We start from the raw sequence: 16,203 nt of genomic DNA, 5'->3' as shown, positions 1-16,203 counted from the left end.
CTGAGAAAATATGTATACATATGCTTGTATATATAATTTAAATTACTTAGGCTGTCTTGAGGTTCAAGGTATTAAAAGTATTATTTTGTGGTCAGTTCAACCACACCCAGTTAAAAAAAATTAAGAGTTCAACAAATGAAGTATGATGCTTCTTTTATTAGAAGGATCTTTGCAAAAGCACATCAAGTCAAGTCAAGCAAGAATGAACAAGAGAGTCTTCTCAAGGGTTCCTTCCTTCTTTCTTTCTTGTTTCCCTCTTTGCTTCTCTACCTCCCTCCCTCCCTCCTTCCTTCCTTCCTTTCTTTCTTCCTCTCTTTCTTTCTTTATTCCTTCCCTCCTTCCTTCCTTTCTTTCTCTCTTTCCTTTTTCCTTCCTTCCTTTCTTTCTTCTTCTCTTTCTTTCTCTCTCTTCTTTCCTTTTTCCTTCCTTCCTTCCTTCCTTCCTTCCTTCCTTCCTTCCTTCCTCTCTTCTTTCCTTCCTTCCTTCCTTCCTTCCTTCCTTCCTTCCTTCCTTCCTTCCTTCCTTCCTTCCTTCCTTCCTTCCTTCCTTCCTTCCTTCCTTCCTTCCTTCCTTCCTTCCTTCCTTCCTTCCTTCCTTCCTTCCTTCCTTCCTTCCTTCCTTTCTTTGTTTCTTTCTTTCTTTCTTTCTTTGGACTGTCAGGTTATGGTTACAAATGTCTTGTGTCAACCTCCACTAAGTAGTATTTAAACATGAAGGCTAGGACAACTAGGTGGACCTTGAGTCCAGAAGACTTATTTTCCTGAGTTCAAATCTGACTCAGACATTTACTAGCTATGTGATCCTAGGGAAGTCACTTAGCCCCTTTGCCTCAGTTTTCTCATCTGTCAAATAAACTAGAGAAGCAAATGGCAAACCACTCTAATATTTTTGCCAAGAAAACTCCAAATAGGGTCACAAAAGTCAGAAATGAAGGAAACAAATGAACACAACAAGCACTAAGGCTTCTACACTGATAAAGTGAAAATAAATTCCTGGCACATGTGATGTAATTTTAAACTGATAAAGTGAATGGTTTAGAATAGCACAGGTGTTACTTCCTTTGTTACTACAATCAATTTAGCATTCATTATGATCTGCATACATAAGAGGGAATACCCATGTTCATAATGAAATAACAGAAATAGTTGCATGTAGAAATTACATTGAATGCCAGGAAAGATGATGTCAGGATATCACAATGAAATAATCTCTGATTTTCTAGCTCTGAAACTTGAAATCAATATGACCCTGGACAAACCCCTGACATTCTCTTACCTTCAGTTTTCTTCCTATCAAACCTTTAGATGACTTCTAAATTCTACCACACCTCCAGCTCTGTTTTGTGAATCTCAAAGTTTTCTTCAAGTTCTAAAAGTATGATCCATTAGATCTGCCATCACCCAGCTTCTAGTCCCCATTGTAGTAACTGTTTGAAAACTGCTTTACACAATTTATTTGCATTCCATTTCCTACATGAAATGAACAAGCATTTATTAATCACGTACTTGTGTAATGTACTTGTACATTATGCTATGATCATTAAATACAAAAAAAAAGTTAAAAAAAAAACATAGACTGCTCTGAAGGTGCTCACATGCAAACAAAGAATATAGTAGAACTCAAAAATGCATTCCTTAAAACAAGAGTTAACATGATTTTGCCTTATAAATTATTAAAGGATCTGCTCAAATTATACTGTGAGAACTTGGCCTGAGAAAACTATTTTAAGAAGAAGAAAAGTGGAGAAAGAGGAAATTCTTGGAGGTGAATCTCTATCTTGAATCAAGAGCTATTCACTTGAACAATGGGCTGAGCTTTCTCCAGCCACTTGTCCACTCACCAAAATCCATAAGGCTTTTGCAATTTTCGTCATAGGAGCCAGTGCCCCCAGAGCCAGTGTCGTCTGGACATTTCCACCAGAGGGAGGAAGTCTGGGAATTGTTCTCAGATTCCAGCCAGCCTCTTCCAGAGAGTGCTATGATATCAAAGACTATGGCGCTGAGCAGAAGCAGGGGTAGGATCCATCGGCAGCGTTCACAGGCCAGGCCACAGCGCAGCATTGTGTCCACTACTCCAGGGAGCTGAGGCCAGAAGAGGAAAGGACAGAATTCCAGACAGAAGAGAGAAGCGGGCAGCTGAAAGTTCTGGGCACTACTGACAATGTTAGATAAAGGAAGAAGTATTTAAGGAGGAAAGTGTATGCTTGAAAGGCTTTGTGGTCAGCAAGAAGGAAGCTCCACCTAGATTCCTAATGACTAAGAAGAACAGTGGCTGGAACCTGTAAAGCCAGAGGTGAGCTCTCAGGCTGGGATAGGCTAAAGTCAAGCAAGGTTCAAATTACACACAGTGACGGGAGAACTTGATATAATCCTTTCTGGAGTAAAATCAGGAGCTAAGCCTGTGTCTTCACACACATGCAGACAGGTGGCAATATAGGAACACAAATGAGGAAGACTCTATGACATTCCTGCTTAGAAAAAAAGATATTCTATGACTCCAAAAGGACAAAAGGAAGAATGGCTATTTAGGTATTAATAGTCTTATAAAAAGACAAAAATACTGTTATTGTGTATTTCCTGAATAGTTCATCTGAGAAGCAGGGAGCAATCCTATCATACTTTGTGTTTCTTTGCATTTCTGAGGCTGTGGTTAGCATAAGGGTCTTATTCTTGTCAGTTTGAGGCTTGGAAGTAGGTCAATCAGAATCGATCAGATTCAGATTCTTCCTCCTTTACTAAGGAGGATGGAAGATCATGGAAGATCATCTTACTGTCAAATTAAAAAGTTAATTTTACACTTTCATCTTTCTTGATACTTCATTTCAATGGCTTAACTAGAAATAAAGACCACATTTAGCTATAGGAGAAGACGCTTTCTCTGAACCATTAGAAGAAACACCCATAATTAGAATTACGGTATCACAGATAGAATGAGGTAATCAGCCATGTAAAATCCAACTCTCTTCTTACAAAAGCAAACCAAGGTCTCAAGCTCATGTATTCCCATTGGGTAGGAAGCTGCCACCATGCCTCCTAGTTTTCTGAGTTTTCCTTATACTTCAGAACCCTATGCTAAAGAAGGTTCAATCATTTGCTTTCTTCTCCCTTTCTAACCCTGTAGTTGCCTTGTCTAGCAGCTATTATTTAAAAGGGGATTTATATAAATTTATGTAATCTATAACATATAAATTATTATACTTATGAATTTATATATATGGAGGCTTTTTTGAGAGGGTGAAATTTTTTAAGTGATGTGAAAAACAAAATATATGAATAAAATACATTTAAAATAAATAAAATAATTTATTTTCAAAATTATATTTTGGAATAGAACTAGCATGTATAATCTTTGAGGATTTACCTCTTTTTTGTGGAAAATGTGCCATACTGTGAGATAATGTTCCAATTCTATATTGGTCTTTATGATAAGAAAGATTGTCAGATAATTAGTGACTGAATTAGAAAGAGCTTCAGGTGTATCTAAGAGTTGTAAATAGGTTCCTCCCACTGCTCTTTTGGAGCCACTCTCTCAAGACAAATTTAGTAGTAGTTTCCCCTAAGATACTTAGAAAGCAGCAAGAAGGGATTTATGTTTCACTCCCAGCAACAATGTCAATAAGATGTAATGCCTAGGAAAACCCAAGACAAGACCTCTGGGCCCTGTCTGCCTCTTCAGTTTTGTACTATCTTCTGACAGATCCCAAATCACCAAATAGTAATCATGAGAAATGGACATTTCTGACCCCAGAGATAATGGTCTGGAATTCCTAAGTGTCAGTTGTCCAATGGTTCCTTCCTTTAGTTACACTTAAATAAAAAGCCAAAAGGCCAGGAAGCTGATTCTGAACGTTAAGGAACTAAAGAGACAAACCTGATTGCCCAAAAGATCTGAATTTTGTGAGTTTCTTTGAGCTTTGGGAGTAAGAAATTAAAATGAACGTGAAATATGTATTCAGAAGTCCTGTAAAATCGACTTTATCTCTTGGAACAATATAATAAGTGTGATTAAAAATTTGTTAATTTATGCTCCAGATTGAAGGGGATTTATGAGTACTAGAGGAGAATATGAAAGGCACTTGAACCACCATATAGTGATTAAATTTTTTATTCTCAATGCTCTTAAAAATTATTGAGGACAACTAAGGGAAGTTATATTTATTAACAGGAGTTATATTTATCATTTTGTACTGTGTTAGAAAGTAAAATATCTCAAGATTATGAATACTTTTGACCTCACAGACCTGAAAAGTATCAGGGATCCTCAGTACTCCCCAGATCACATTTCTAGAATCACTGTTATAGTGGATGGAGGGCTGATCTCAGAGTACAGAATAAATTCCTAAAGCAGATTTGGTACATACTAACTGTGACCCTGAGTCACAATGTTATCTTTTTGTTTCCCCAAACCACTCTAAGTTACAGAGCAACAATTGAGTTGTATTGGAAGATACAGTTTCCTCATTAGGCCTTTGTTATATTAATGAAATTACAAGTCTGGAGAAAAACAAAACAGAACACATAATTGGATACAGTAATAAAGTAGAATCAATTTTTAAAAAGTGAATACTTTAAAAAAATTTACAAAAATTCTTGCAGTTAATTACTGCATCATTTGGTGCTCATGCAGAATATTGGATTCCTTCTATCTAAAATTCTTATTCTGACTCATTTTGAATTCCGTAGTAGTGGATCTTTCTGATTGAAAATGCAGTTCACCACTATGATAAATAACATAAAAAGGTATATAGCTAAGTAGGAACACTATTCATACATCTTAGCTTAGCTATTTTGGAATACAAAATACTGATCCATTTTCTATAACCTGAGAATGTGTATTTTGATTCCTAAAATATTAATGAAAAATGACTCTTACACGTTTCAAAGAAGTCCACCCGAAACTTCAGGACTTACTCCATCTGAATGTTACTACACTTTGGACTCATCCTTGTGTTTTGGCAGATTCCTACAAAAAGATTCTACAAGCCAAATCTTTTGTCCATGTTATCTGTCCATTAATGGAAAGCTGTCCTCTTCCACCTATGCTGTTGTCATGATAAAAGAAGTAGAACAGCTGGTCTCTAAGAATTCAAAAACTGAAGTTGATACAAAGAACCCTATCAAGAGCATCGACTTTTCCTTTCCTTCCTTTCTTGAAAGCTACCTTGTCAATCTCTGGCTATCTTCTTAATCTTCATGGTTTTCCTTTATTGCTACATCTGGTCCTCTGTAACTTATTAGGTGCCACACATAAAAACAGAGAGAATGCAAGTGTCTCAGCTATAGTTCCTAAACTAGGCTATCTATTGTGGATATGAAGTTGATTACTTTATTTTTCTTAAATAATTCTTTGTTTTGTGTAAAGACAATTTTTAACATTCATTTGAGAAATTTTTGTGGTTCCAAATTTTCTCTCTACTTCCCTCTCCTCCCCACTTCTCTGAGACAATTAAATGATTTGATATAAGTTATACATGTTCAATTATGCAAAACATATTACTTAATCAGTCATGTTGTAAAAGAAAACACTGACCCAAAGTGGGGAAAACATATAAAAAAATTACATTCAGACTCCAACTGTTCTTCCTCTGGAAGTGAGTAACATTTTTCATCATGAATCCTTTGGAAGTACCTTGGATCATTGTCTGGTTCTGCTCACTTCACTTTGCATCAGTTCCTGTAAGTCTTCCAGGTTTTTCCAGAAATCTTGCTCATTATTTCTTATAGTATAGTAATATTAGATTCTAGTCATATACTAGAGTAGTTGATTATTTTTCAGACAAAAGAAAGAAATGGAGACAGGTGATAGCTCTTCCTTGAAGAATAGTGTAACTGAGTTTATTTGCTATTGGAGCTTCTGTGTTTTTTAAATCTTTTGTCTTGTGCACTGGGCTCAAAGGGATAGGTAGCAATCAATCAAGAAGCATTTTATTAAAACACCTACTGTGGGGGCAGCTAGGTGGCGCAGTGGATAGAGCACCAGCTCTGAATTCAGGAGGACACAAGTTCAAATCTAGTCTCAGACACTTAACACTTCCTACCTGTGTGACCCTGGGCAAGTCACTTAACCCCAGCCTCAGAGGGTTTTATAAATAAATAAAATAAATTAAAAAAAAAAAAAAGGAGCTGGAGCCAGGTTGTAAAAGACTTTAAAAGTCAAGCAGAAGAAATTAAATTTAATCCTACTGGCAATAGAGAGTTACTGGAATTCACGGAATAGTGTCATTATCAGACTTGCACTTTTGGAAAAATTCATTTGGCATCTGGAGAATGGATTGAAAAGGAGAGAAGCTCAAAGCAGAGACTTAGACTGCTGTAGTAGGACAGACAAGTTACAATGAAAAACTGAAACATCAGAGTAGATCCAAGGGGACAGAAGTAAAAGATATTGTAGAAGGAGAAATAAGAAGAATAGGCTACTGATTAGATATTCAAGGTCAGGGAGAATACGTAATGAAAGATAACACTGAGCTTTACAAATACTGAGGGTCTTAATGAATAGTGATATTATTCATGTAAATGGCAAAATTTGAAGTGATCTGGGTTTTTAAAAATATTTTTTATTCATTAGATATTTCCCAAATACAACAAAAAAGTTTAACAATCATTTTTTTTAATTTGAGTTCCAAATTCTCTCTCTTCCTCCTGCCTTTCTCCCATTCACTGAAAAGCAAGCAATATGCCAATTATACATGTAAAGTTATACAAACATTTATATATTAGCCATATTACAAAAGAGCACACATATACACACCAAGAAAAATAAAGAAAATGAAAAAGAATACCTCAATCTGTACTCAAGAGTTCATCAATTCTCTCTCTGGAGATGGATAACATTTTTCATCCTGGTCCTTTGGAATTCTTTAAGATCATTGTCTTGATCCAAGTAGGTTAGTCTTTTATGATCATCATTATAGTATTACTGATACTGTATACAATGTTCTCTGGTTTTGTTCATTTCATTTTGCATCAGTTCATAAAAGATTTTCCAGCTTTTCTGAAATCATCCTACTTGATATTTTTAATAGCACATTAGTATTCTCACCACAATCATATACAACTTATCCAGCCATTCCCCAGTTGATGCGCATTGGCTCAGTTTCCAATTCTTTGCCATCACAAAAAGAGTTACTCTAAATATTGTTGTACAAATAGATCCTTTTCACTTTTCTTTGATCTATTTGGGATAGAGACCTAGTGGTCTGGGTAAAATGATATGCACATTTTTACAATCCTTTGGGCATACTTCCAAATTGTACCCCAGAATGGTTAGACTAGTTCAAAACTCCAATTGGTATGTTTTTTGGGAAAAGAGAATGAGCTTAGTTTTTGACAAAGTGATTTTGAGATACTATTGGGGTATCCATTTTGAAATATACAACAGTCCAGCTATTCTAGAAAACAATTTGGAAAAATGAACCATTACTAAATTATTAATGTAAAAAGCTTAAATAACATGAGAAAGGACCCAAATGAATGAAGATATTTATAGCAGGATGTTTTGTTTTGTTGTTATAATCATGAAAACTGGAAAACAAAGAGTTACACATCAATTAAAGAATGACTAAATAAATTATGGTATCAGAATGTATGGCAATATTATTGTGCCATAAGAAATGACAAAAAGAATAATTTTAGGCAGAATTAGGAAGACTAGATAGAAAATGATGCAAAATTAAGAGAGCAAAGCAAGAACAGTCTAGACAATAAAAACACTAGAAAGATGAACAATTTTGAAAAACTTAAAAACCTGATAAATAAAATGACCAACAACAATTTCAGGGAACTAATGATGGAACATGCTTAACACATTACTCTCTCCTGGTTTTCTTCTTACCTATATCAGTCCACTCTTTCTCAATCTCCTTTGCTATATCTTTCTCCAGGTCATATCTATCAGTATTCTACAGGGATCCTTCACCATTCTGGTGCAGGTTCTCATTTCTTCATATGTGTATAATTGCAGTAGCACACTGGTTTATCAAATGTTCACAAGTCTTTCTTAGTCGAGTTTATCTTCCACTTAGCTCCCAAAGTGATTTTTCCAAAAGCACAAGTCCAATTATGCCATTCCACTCAATAAACTCTGGTGCCTCTCTATCATCTTCAGAATAAAATGCAAAAATCCTCTGTTTGGGCTTTCAAAGTCCCTTACAACCAACACTCAGACAGTTTTTTTCAATCTTTTAATCTCTACCTTATATATCTTCCTTCCCCTTCATACACACACACACACATACACACACACACACACACACACATACACACACACACACACACACACACACACATACAGACAGACACAGACACACACCATTCTTTGATCCAGTAACATTTGCCTCTTTGCTAGTCCTTGAAAAAAAGTTAGATCTCATGATTCTGGGCACTTTCCTTGGCTGTTCCTCATATATGGAATGTTCTCCCTCTTCTACATCTCCTGGCTTCCCTAGTTTCCTTCAAGCCCCAGCTAAAATCTCACCTTTTTCAGGAAACCTTCCCATATTTCTCTTAATTCTAGTACCTTTCCTCAGTTGTTTTTTTTCCAATTTATCCTTTATTTGGCTCATAATTGGTTACATTAGAGTGTTAGGTTGTAGAGGGTGGAGATAGGCTTTTGCCTTTCTCCCATTGTTTAGCACAGTACCTAACAAATAGACACTTAATAAATGGTTATTGATAGACTGACTGACATCCTGACAGAGAGGTTATAGACTTAAAATACAAAATGAGACTTACATTTTGGGGCATGGCTAAATATAAATGTTTCTATGTTTGATTATACATATTTGTCAGAATGGTTTTTTTTTTTTTTTTAATTGGGGAAAGTGGAGGTGGGAAAGAGAAAAAATAAATGCTTACTATTGAAAAAAAATTAAAAACATAGAAAAAAAATTGAAATATGAATTAGGTAGTTGGTTATACATAAATGAAGCTCAGGTAAGGGAGTAGTACTCAGTATATAGATTTAGGAGTTATAGAGATGATAATTAAATTCATTAAGTAATTAAGTTGCTGAGAGAGCCAATAGAGGAAAAATAGTCCAGTTTATTATATCCACAGCTAGGGGGGATATGGAGATATAAATATGAGATATGGAGAATGAAACAGTGAATGATATTGGTTTAAATAGGTAGAAAGAAAACCAAGAGAGAACACTCAATGAAATTTGTAATCAGATATAATCAGTAATATCAAATGCAATAGAAGTTGAAAAAAGGCCCCCAATTTTTTTTTTATATATAAAGGATGTTTGTTTCTAGTTCTTTTGCTATAATACTATAAGCTCCTTGAGGGTCATGGATTGTCTTTTGCCCCATTTTGTATTATCAGTGCTTAGCATTGTATCTGGCACATAGTGGAACTTAATAAATGTTTACTGATTAATTGATAACAAAAAAAGTACTGTTCTAAATATTTTTGTACAAATAGGTACTTTCTCTCTGACTCTGAAGGACAGACTAAGAAGTGATATTGATTAATCAAAGAGTATACACAGTTTATTGACTTTTATTTTCCTTTTGGTTACCTCTTCCAATCTGTTGGACTTATATCAGTACCTCAAATTAGTTTTCACTAGCACTTTTGTTATTATTAGTAATTTGGAGCTTTTTTGGTCTTTCTAAGGCAATTGGATTAAATGATTTGCTCAAAGTTACACAGCTAGTAAGTGTCTGAAGGCAAATTTGAACTGAAGTTCTCCTCACTCCAGGGCCAGTGTTTTATCTACTGTGCCACCTAGTTGTCCCTGTAGCAATTTTTTCATGTGGTTGTTGATAGCTTGGATTTCCAACATTAAGAGTTACCTGTTTAATATCCCTTGACTATTTATCTCTTGAAGAATGTATCCTTCTTTCCAATTAAACTAGTTCATTGATTTTTAACACATTTCAAAGAACTAGCATTTAATTTTATTCAGTAATTCTATAATCTTTTTGTTTTTACTTTTTAAAAATTTCATATCCTATTGATTCATCTTCTTACCCTCTTCCCTCCCTCACTTTGTTAATGCATATTCATGGAGAGATGATTTTTGCCTCTGAGGAGTGATTTAGCTGCAACCAGAAATTTTGGTGTGTGGTCTAATCATTATTATTTTACAAAGATAGTAGTAATTTTTTCTTCACTTTGTTACTCCACCCACTTATTATTGAATTTCCATTTATATCTGAATTTTTTGCTTATATTTGTTGTGTTAATTATCATTTTGCTATTGTGGTTTGTAAAAGATTTGTTTAGTATACTGCTTATTTTCTTTTAATTGTAATTTGTCTATATGGTCTAGTTTTATAAAAGTACCACATGGTACTGAAAAAATATGTATTTTTAAAACATTCTCATTAAGAAGATATCATAAGTCTTTTAGATCTAAATTCTCCAATCATTTGATTCCACATTTTCTGTTTTCATTTTTCTGTTAGACTTCCCATTTCCAAAGGGAATATTAAAGTATTTTGTAATTGTGTTATTGTCCACATCTTTTTGTTAATTTTTGCTTTATGAGCACTTGCTGTAAATAATGTGTATATATAAGTTTAGTGCTATATTTGCTTAATGTGTGTATAGATAGATAGATATTGCTGAGGCAATTGGGGTCAAAAGCCCAGGGTCACATAGCTAGGAAGTGTTAAGTGTCTGAAGGCAAATTTAAACTCAGGTCCTCCTGAGTTCAGGACTAGTGCTCTATCCACTGCGCCACCTAGCTGCCCATTGATATTTTTAATATCACTTTTCCTAAACAGAGTGCCAAAGGTACCATCATTCCCCCCCCCCTGAGGCTGGGGTTAAGTGACTTGCCCAGGGTCACACAGCTAGGAAGTGTTAAGTGTCTGAGACCAAATTTGAACTCGGGTCCTCCTGAATTCAAAGCTGGTGCTCTATCCACTGCGCCACCTAGCTGCCCCCTAGGCACCATCAATTAAGAATCATACTCATTTCCCATATGTTATGCAGAAGGATTATAAAGAACACAAACAGGAAAGGAAAAAAATAAACCCACAGAAATTTTAGCATAAATGCTAACCGAGTTAGATTATCTCAAGAAAATTTATAAATGAAACTGACAACCTACAGGCATCTCAAATTCAATGGATTCAAAATAGAGCTCATTATCTTTTCCTGGCTTCAAACCCTATGCTTTTCAAACTTCTTTATTTCTTTTGAGAGGACCTCTATGTCTCCTGTCACATAGGTTGACAAACTTGACATCATCCTTGATTCTTTGCTTTCCTTCACCTTTCACATTGTATCAGTAATGTGAATTGTTGATTCTATATTCATAATATAGTTCACCTGTCCCATGCTCTCACATAGTCACCATCCTACTTCAAGGTTTTCTTACTACTCAACCGAATTTTTATAGAAGTCTCCTAATTGGTCTTTCATTGTCTAGCATCTCTACAGTTATCTTCTGCAGAGCTAATAAAGTGAAATAGCTAAAGTACAAACCATATCACCTCCTGCTCAAGAAACTCTAATTGGCTCTACTTTGTCTTTATGATGAAATACAAGCTCCTCTATGGTAGCCCTTCACAGCCTATATCTAGTCTACCTTTCATGACTTATTGCACATTATTCTACATTTTGACCAAACTAAACTACTTTGCTGTTCCATAGAAATGTTTCATTTCCCATCTCTGTGCTTTTTGCCCTGAGTGTCTCCCATGCCTAGAATACAATTCCTTTTCTCTTCTGTCTCACATTCTTTCTTCAAATCTCTTTTTAAAAGCTGCCTCTCATAGAAACCTTCTCTTTATTTTGATAAGGTAACTTGGTGGCACAGTAGAAACAATGTCAAGCCTGAGGTGAGGAAGATGTAAGTTCAAAATTAACCTTAGACCCTACCTCTGTGACTCTAGGCAAGTCACTTAATATCCGTTTATCTTGGTTTCCTTATCTGTAAAGTGCCAACAATAAAAGAACTTACTTCCTATGGATTTTGTGAAAATCAAATGAGATTGTATTTATTTTTTAAAATGCTTAAGTATGGTGTCTGGCACATAGTAGATACTACTTAAATACTTATTCACTTCCCTTCCCCCTATCCTGGTCCCCTCAGTTTCTAGTCCTTTGACCCATACAAATTATTCTGTATGTATTTTGTACTTGCCACAAAGTCCTACTTGAAGGCTATGCTAGTGGACCACAAGCTCTGGCAAAGTCTATCATACTGGGAAGGCTCCACGATACTCAAATGTAGCCCTACAAACAGAGTGAGCCTGATTTCTGAGGACCAACATAGCTAATTATGGAGATGCACCTCCTGAGTAGGCTTTCAGCTGATGATTAAACTAGAACGGTGGAGAGGGTGGTAACCCATCCTCTTAAACTAAAGAAAAATGAAAAACGGGTTTCAGTTCTATGCAGTTCTCTTCTACTTCTGCAATGACAGTGGAGAATGACTGAAAACCAGATGAATTTTTTAAATCAGTAGTTTTTAGGTCAAAAAAAAAATTTAATTTGATTATGGTACGCGAAATATGAGATCCCTGCCCAATAACCAAAAGATGGACATATTTCTGGAAAAGCAATGACTGGAGAAAGCAAAGAAGGCTTCCAATGTATTGCCAATTCACCATAGCAAATTTTGGGAAGAACATAGACAAATTGAAATGCGTTGCAAATGTTACACTTGACAGGAAATTCCAAATGGATTTTTAAAAAATTCTACTCTAATGTTATATTTGGCACATATTTATGTATATGTTTATAAATATAAGTTCCTTTGGAAACTTTGTATTTTTTTTATATACCTTGCCTGGCATATAATATAGATACTTAATAAATTCTTATAGATTCATGATAATTCTAGAACATTGCTTTAAAGTATGCATCTCAGCTCTGTGACTTAATCTAACATTGTCATGTGATGCTCTGGAAAAAGCACTGGTTTTGAAGTCAGATGACCTGGGTTCAAAACTCAGCTCTGGCATATATGTCAAATAACAGGTAATATTCCACACTCAGATCTCTGTAGGCAACTCAGACTTAATATAACTCAAACAAAACTCATTATCTTTCCCAAATATCCACATTACTGCAATATTTCCCTATTTCTGTTGAAGTATTGGTATTCTTGTTACTCAGGTTCTCAACCTTAGTACAGTCTTCCATTCTTCTTCCTTCACATCATAGAGCTAATAATTGAGACAGCTAGGTGGCGTTGTGGATAGCTTGCTGGACATCAAATCAGTAAGATCTGAGTTCAAGGTAGTCATAATCACTTATTAACTGTGTGACTCTGGACAAATCACTTAATCCCTACTCTGTTTGACTCAATTATTTCCTCAATTGTAAAATGAAGACAAAAACATCATGTACTTCTCGCGGTTGTTGGGAGAATCAAATGAGATAATATTTTTAGATTTCTTAGCACTGTCCAGAATACAATAGATACTAGATAAATGTTTATTTATTGACTGACCAATATTTATTGCCTTTGTCCCACAATAATCAAGGCATATAATTTGATGAGTCGCCAAATCTTGTCAATTCCATTTCCACTCCTCTTGCATCATTCTCCATTTCTCAACTCACAACCGTTACCAGTCTAGTTTAGACTCTTGTTACCACACTCATGGACTATTACTATAAACTCCTAATAGGTCTCCCTGATTCAGATAGCTTTCCCTTCCAATCATTTTTTTTTTTCAGTTACCAAACCTTTCAAAGTTCAGATCTAACTATGTCACTCCCCATTCAATAAACTTCAATGGCTTCTCTTTGATTCCAATATCAAATATCAATACCTTTATTAGGCATTTAAAGCTTTTCACAACAAGATTCAACCCCTCCTTTCTAGTCTTATTGCACATTGATTGCCTCCACAGGACGCTCCACAGGACGACACCTTTATATTGACTGTCTCACTTACTCAGAATGCTCCCTCCTCCAACCCTGAACCCTTTGAAATTTCTGCTTTTCTTTAAGACTCAGGTCAAGTGTCCCCATCTATCTGTATTAGAATTTTTCTAATTCTTCCTAACTGATAGCACTCAATCTCCTAGAGTTAATTTGCTCTTTTTTATATGGACATGTGATTTCCACCCCCATAGAATGTAAACTCCTTGTTTCATTTTTTTGTCTATGTGTCCTGAATACCTCGAAAAATGCCTGTCACACTATAGGAGATCTTTCTTCAAGACTAGTTGGGTCATTATCATTATAGTTATGTAATTATAATAAATTACATAATAAATATTTTATACATGAAATATATTATATACTTATAATGAAAATATCATTTTTGAATTGATAACATCAAAAGATGCTCCCAACTTTGTATCCATAATCCAAAACCTGGCAACTCTGAGTTCCACTTTGCCAGCATAGAAATAATCTGATGACTACTTTCTCAAAATTTATTTGCATTGTTTTGCACATTAAATTTAAATAAATACCATTTACTGAGTGTCCATTTTGTGCAAGACACAATACTGATGGAAGACAAAAGAAAAAGTCCATTTTAGACCTGAAGAAATAGCTTATTCTAGATTTAAATACACATCTTTTTTTTTTTTTTGAACATGTCAATCAGAAAGACCTTCCTTAAAACAAAAAGTGATATGATTTTTACCTTGCAAATTACAAAAGAATCTATTAAAATTATAAAATGAGAGATCATCCTGAAAAAGTATTTTTTTTTAATAAGAAAAGGGGGAAAAGGACACTGGATAGAAGTGAGGAGGAAACCTCGTTTTTGGAAATGTTTCTTCTCATCATGGATTTTATGCTAAAATGAAGAATGATATTGGGGGCTGACACTGGTTAAACTATTCACATGTAGTAATCAATTGAGATTGATGAATAATGAATCATCACACCACTAATGCATTAACACCATTTCAGAAACCCTCCATAAAGTACACATTTCCAATTTCTTTTCTGGGGCTCCTGAACAGTTAGCAGCAGCAACAGCATAATAAGTGAAAAAAATAACTGTCAACTCCCTGAAACAGCATCCTCCAGCCTAGGGCAGGGAAGTACTGGTTAGAATCTAAACTTCCAAATTTACACCTGCTAATGTACTGCTGTGTAACTAGAAAAGAGTTACTTCTTTTTGAAAATTTTTGTCATCTACCCTTCTGGCCCTCTCAGTAAACTTATAAACTTTTTCTCAGAATAATATTTCTAAATGAATAGGATTACAAAGGAAATCAATCATAATGAAATAGTTATCAAATATTTCAAAAGAAGTTAAGTAAAGACAACTCTTTTGGAATGAGTATTAGACTACAGCATCTTAAGAAGAAGGAAAAAAGATAAAGTTTTATAAAATCTGTGGGGAAGATGGAGGAGGGGAGGGCAGAATGAGGGGATTCGTTTCCAATGAAAAATAAACACTTCGGAGTTTCATCTTTTGGTCCCACCTGAAGCAAGGACTAGTCCTTGGCTCATTTGTCCCTCCTCACCCGATCCCCACTAGATCCATAAATGCTCACCATAGTGCATAAGGGTCTCACAGCCTTCTTCAAAGGACCCAGTACCGCTGGGGCCAACTTCGTTGGGGCATTTCCACCACAGGGAGGAAGTCTGGGATTTGTTCTCCGATTCCAGCCAGCCTCTGCCAGTCAAAGCTAAGATATCAAAGGTGATGGCGCAGACCATAAGCATGGGCAGGATCCACCGGCATCTCTCACAGTCCAGACCACAGCGCAGCATCTTGTCTGCCACTCCAAGGAGCCCGGGACCAAAGGAGAGAAACGGACTAACTAAGGTAAGAGAGAGAGCTGAGATGTGGACAGCTGGGAGTCTGGAGAGCTACTGAAGTTATCTACTGAGAGGGGAAGAGTTTAAGGAAAATCTTGGCAAAAGAAGCAGAGAAAGACTTTGTTGTCAGCATTGTGGCAGCTCCACCTAGATCCCTATCATTTAGATGAACAGGAGCTGGATGCTGGAGGGTCCAGAACTGCCCACGAGGCAGGGATAGGCTGGATACTGGTCGGTAAACAAGTCTGAATAGGCGGGCTCATGCTCATAAACCAGGCTGGGTTCAGATTACACCCCTGGGCCTGAAGGGAACAGCAATTTAACCCTTGCTGCAGGGAATACTAGGTATTCTGCACACCTGGAGACAGGAGGCATCTTAAAAACAGAGGCAGAGTAGGCACTGGGGAAATTCCACATTTGGGAAGATGGGAGGAACACTTCCAATGGGATGAGTTGATTCTCACAAGAATCTATGATTTTTACAATGCAAAATAACGAATAG

The 16,203-nt window shown here is 35.7% G+C and overlaps 1 protein-coding gene across 2 annotated transcripts in view; it reads right to left on the bottom strand.

The window, feature by feature from the left end:
- Positions 1-15,908, bottom strand: part of PERP (p53 apoptosis effector related to PMP22) — a 29,471-nt gene extending 13,563 nt beyond the window's left edge. Inside the window, exon 1 of one of the 2 annotated variants that reach the window (XM_074309726.1) lies at positions 15,434-15,908. In XM_074309726.1, coding sequence (XP_074165827.1) covers positions 15,434-15,653 — 220 coding nt within the window. In that variant the 5' untranslated portion in view covers positions 15,654-15,908. Of the gene's footprint in view, positions 1-1,840; positions 2,270-15,433 lie in introns of those variants that run through there. The other variant, XM_074309725.1, reaches the window with a different exon arrangement.
- Positions 15,909-16,203: the final 295 nt, after the last annotated feature.

This window comes from Sminthopsis crassicaudata, chromosome 4 (assembly GCF_048593235.1).
Source record: "Sminthopsis crassicaudata isolate SCR6 chromosome 4, ASM4859323v1, whole genome shotgun sequence".
Taxonomy (NCBI): domain Eukaryota; kingdom Metazoa; phylum Chordata; class Mammalia; order Dasyuromorphia; family Dasyuridae; genus Sminthopsis; species Sminthopsis crassicaudata.
This window is presented reverse-complemented; position numbering and strand designations above follow the sequence as displayed.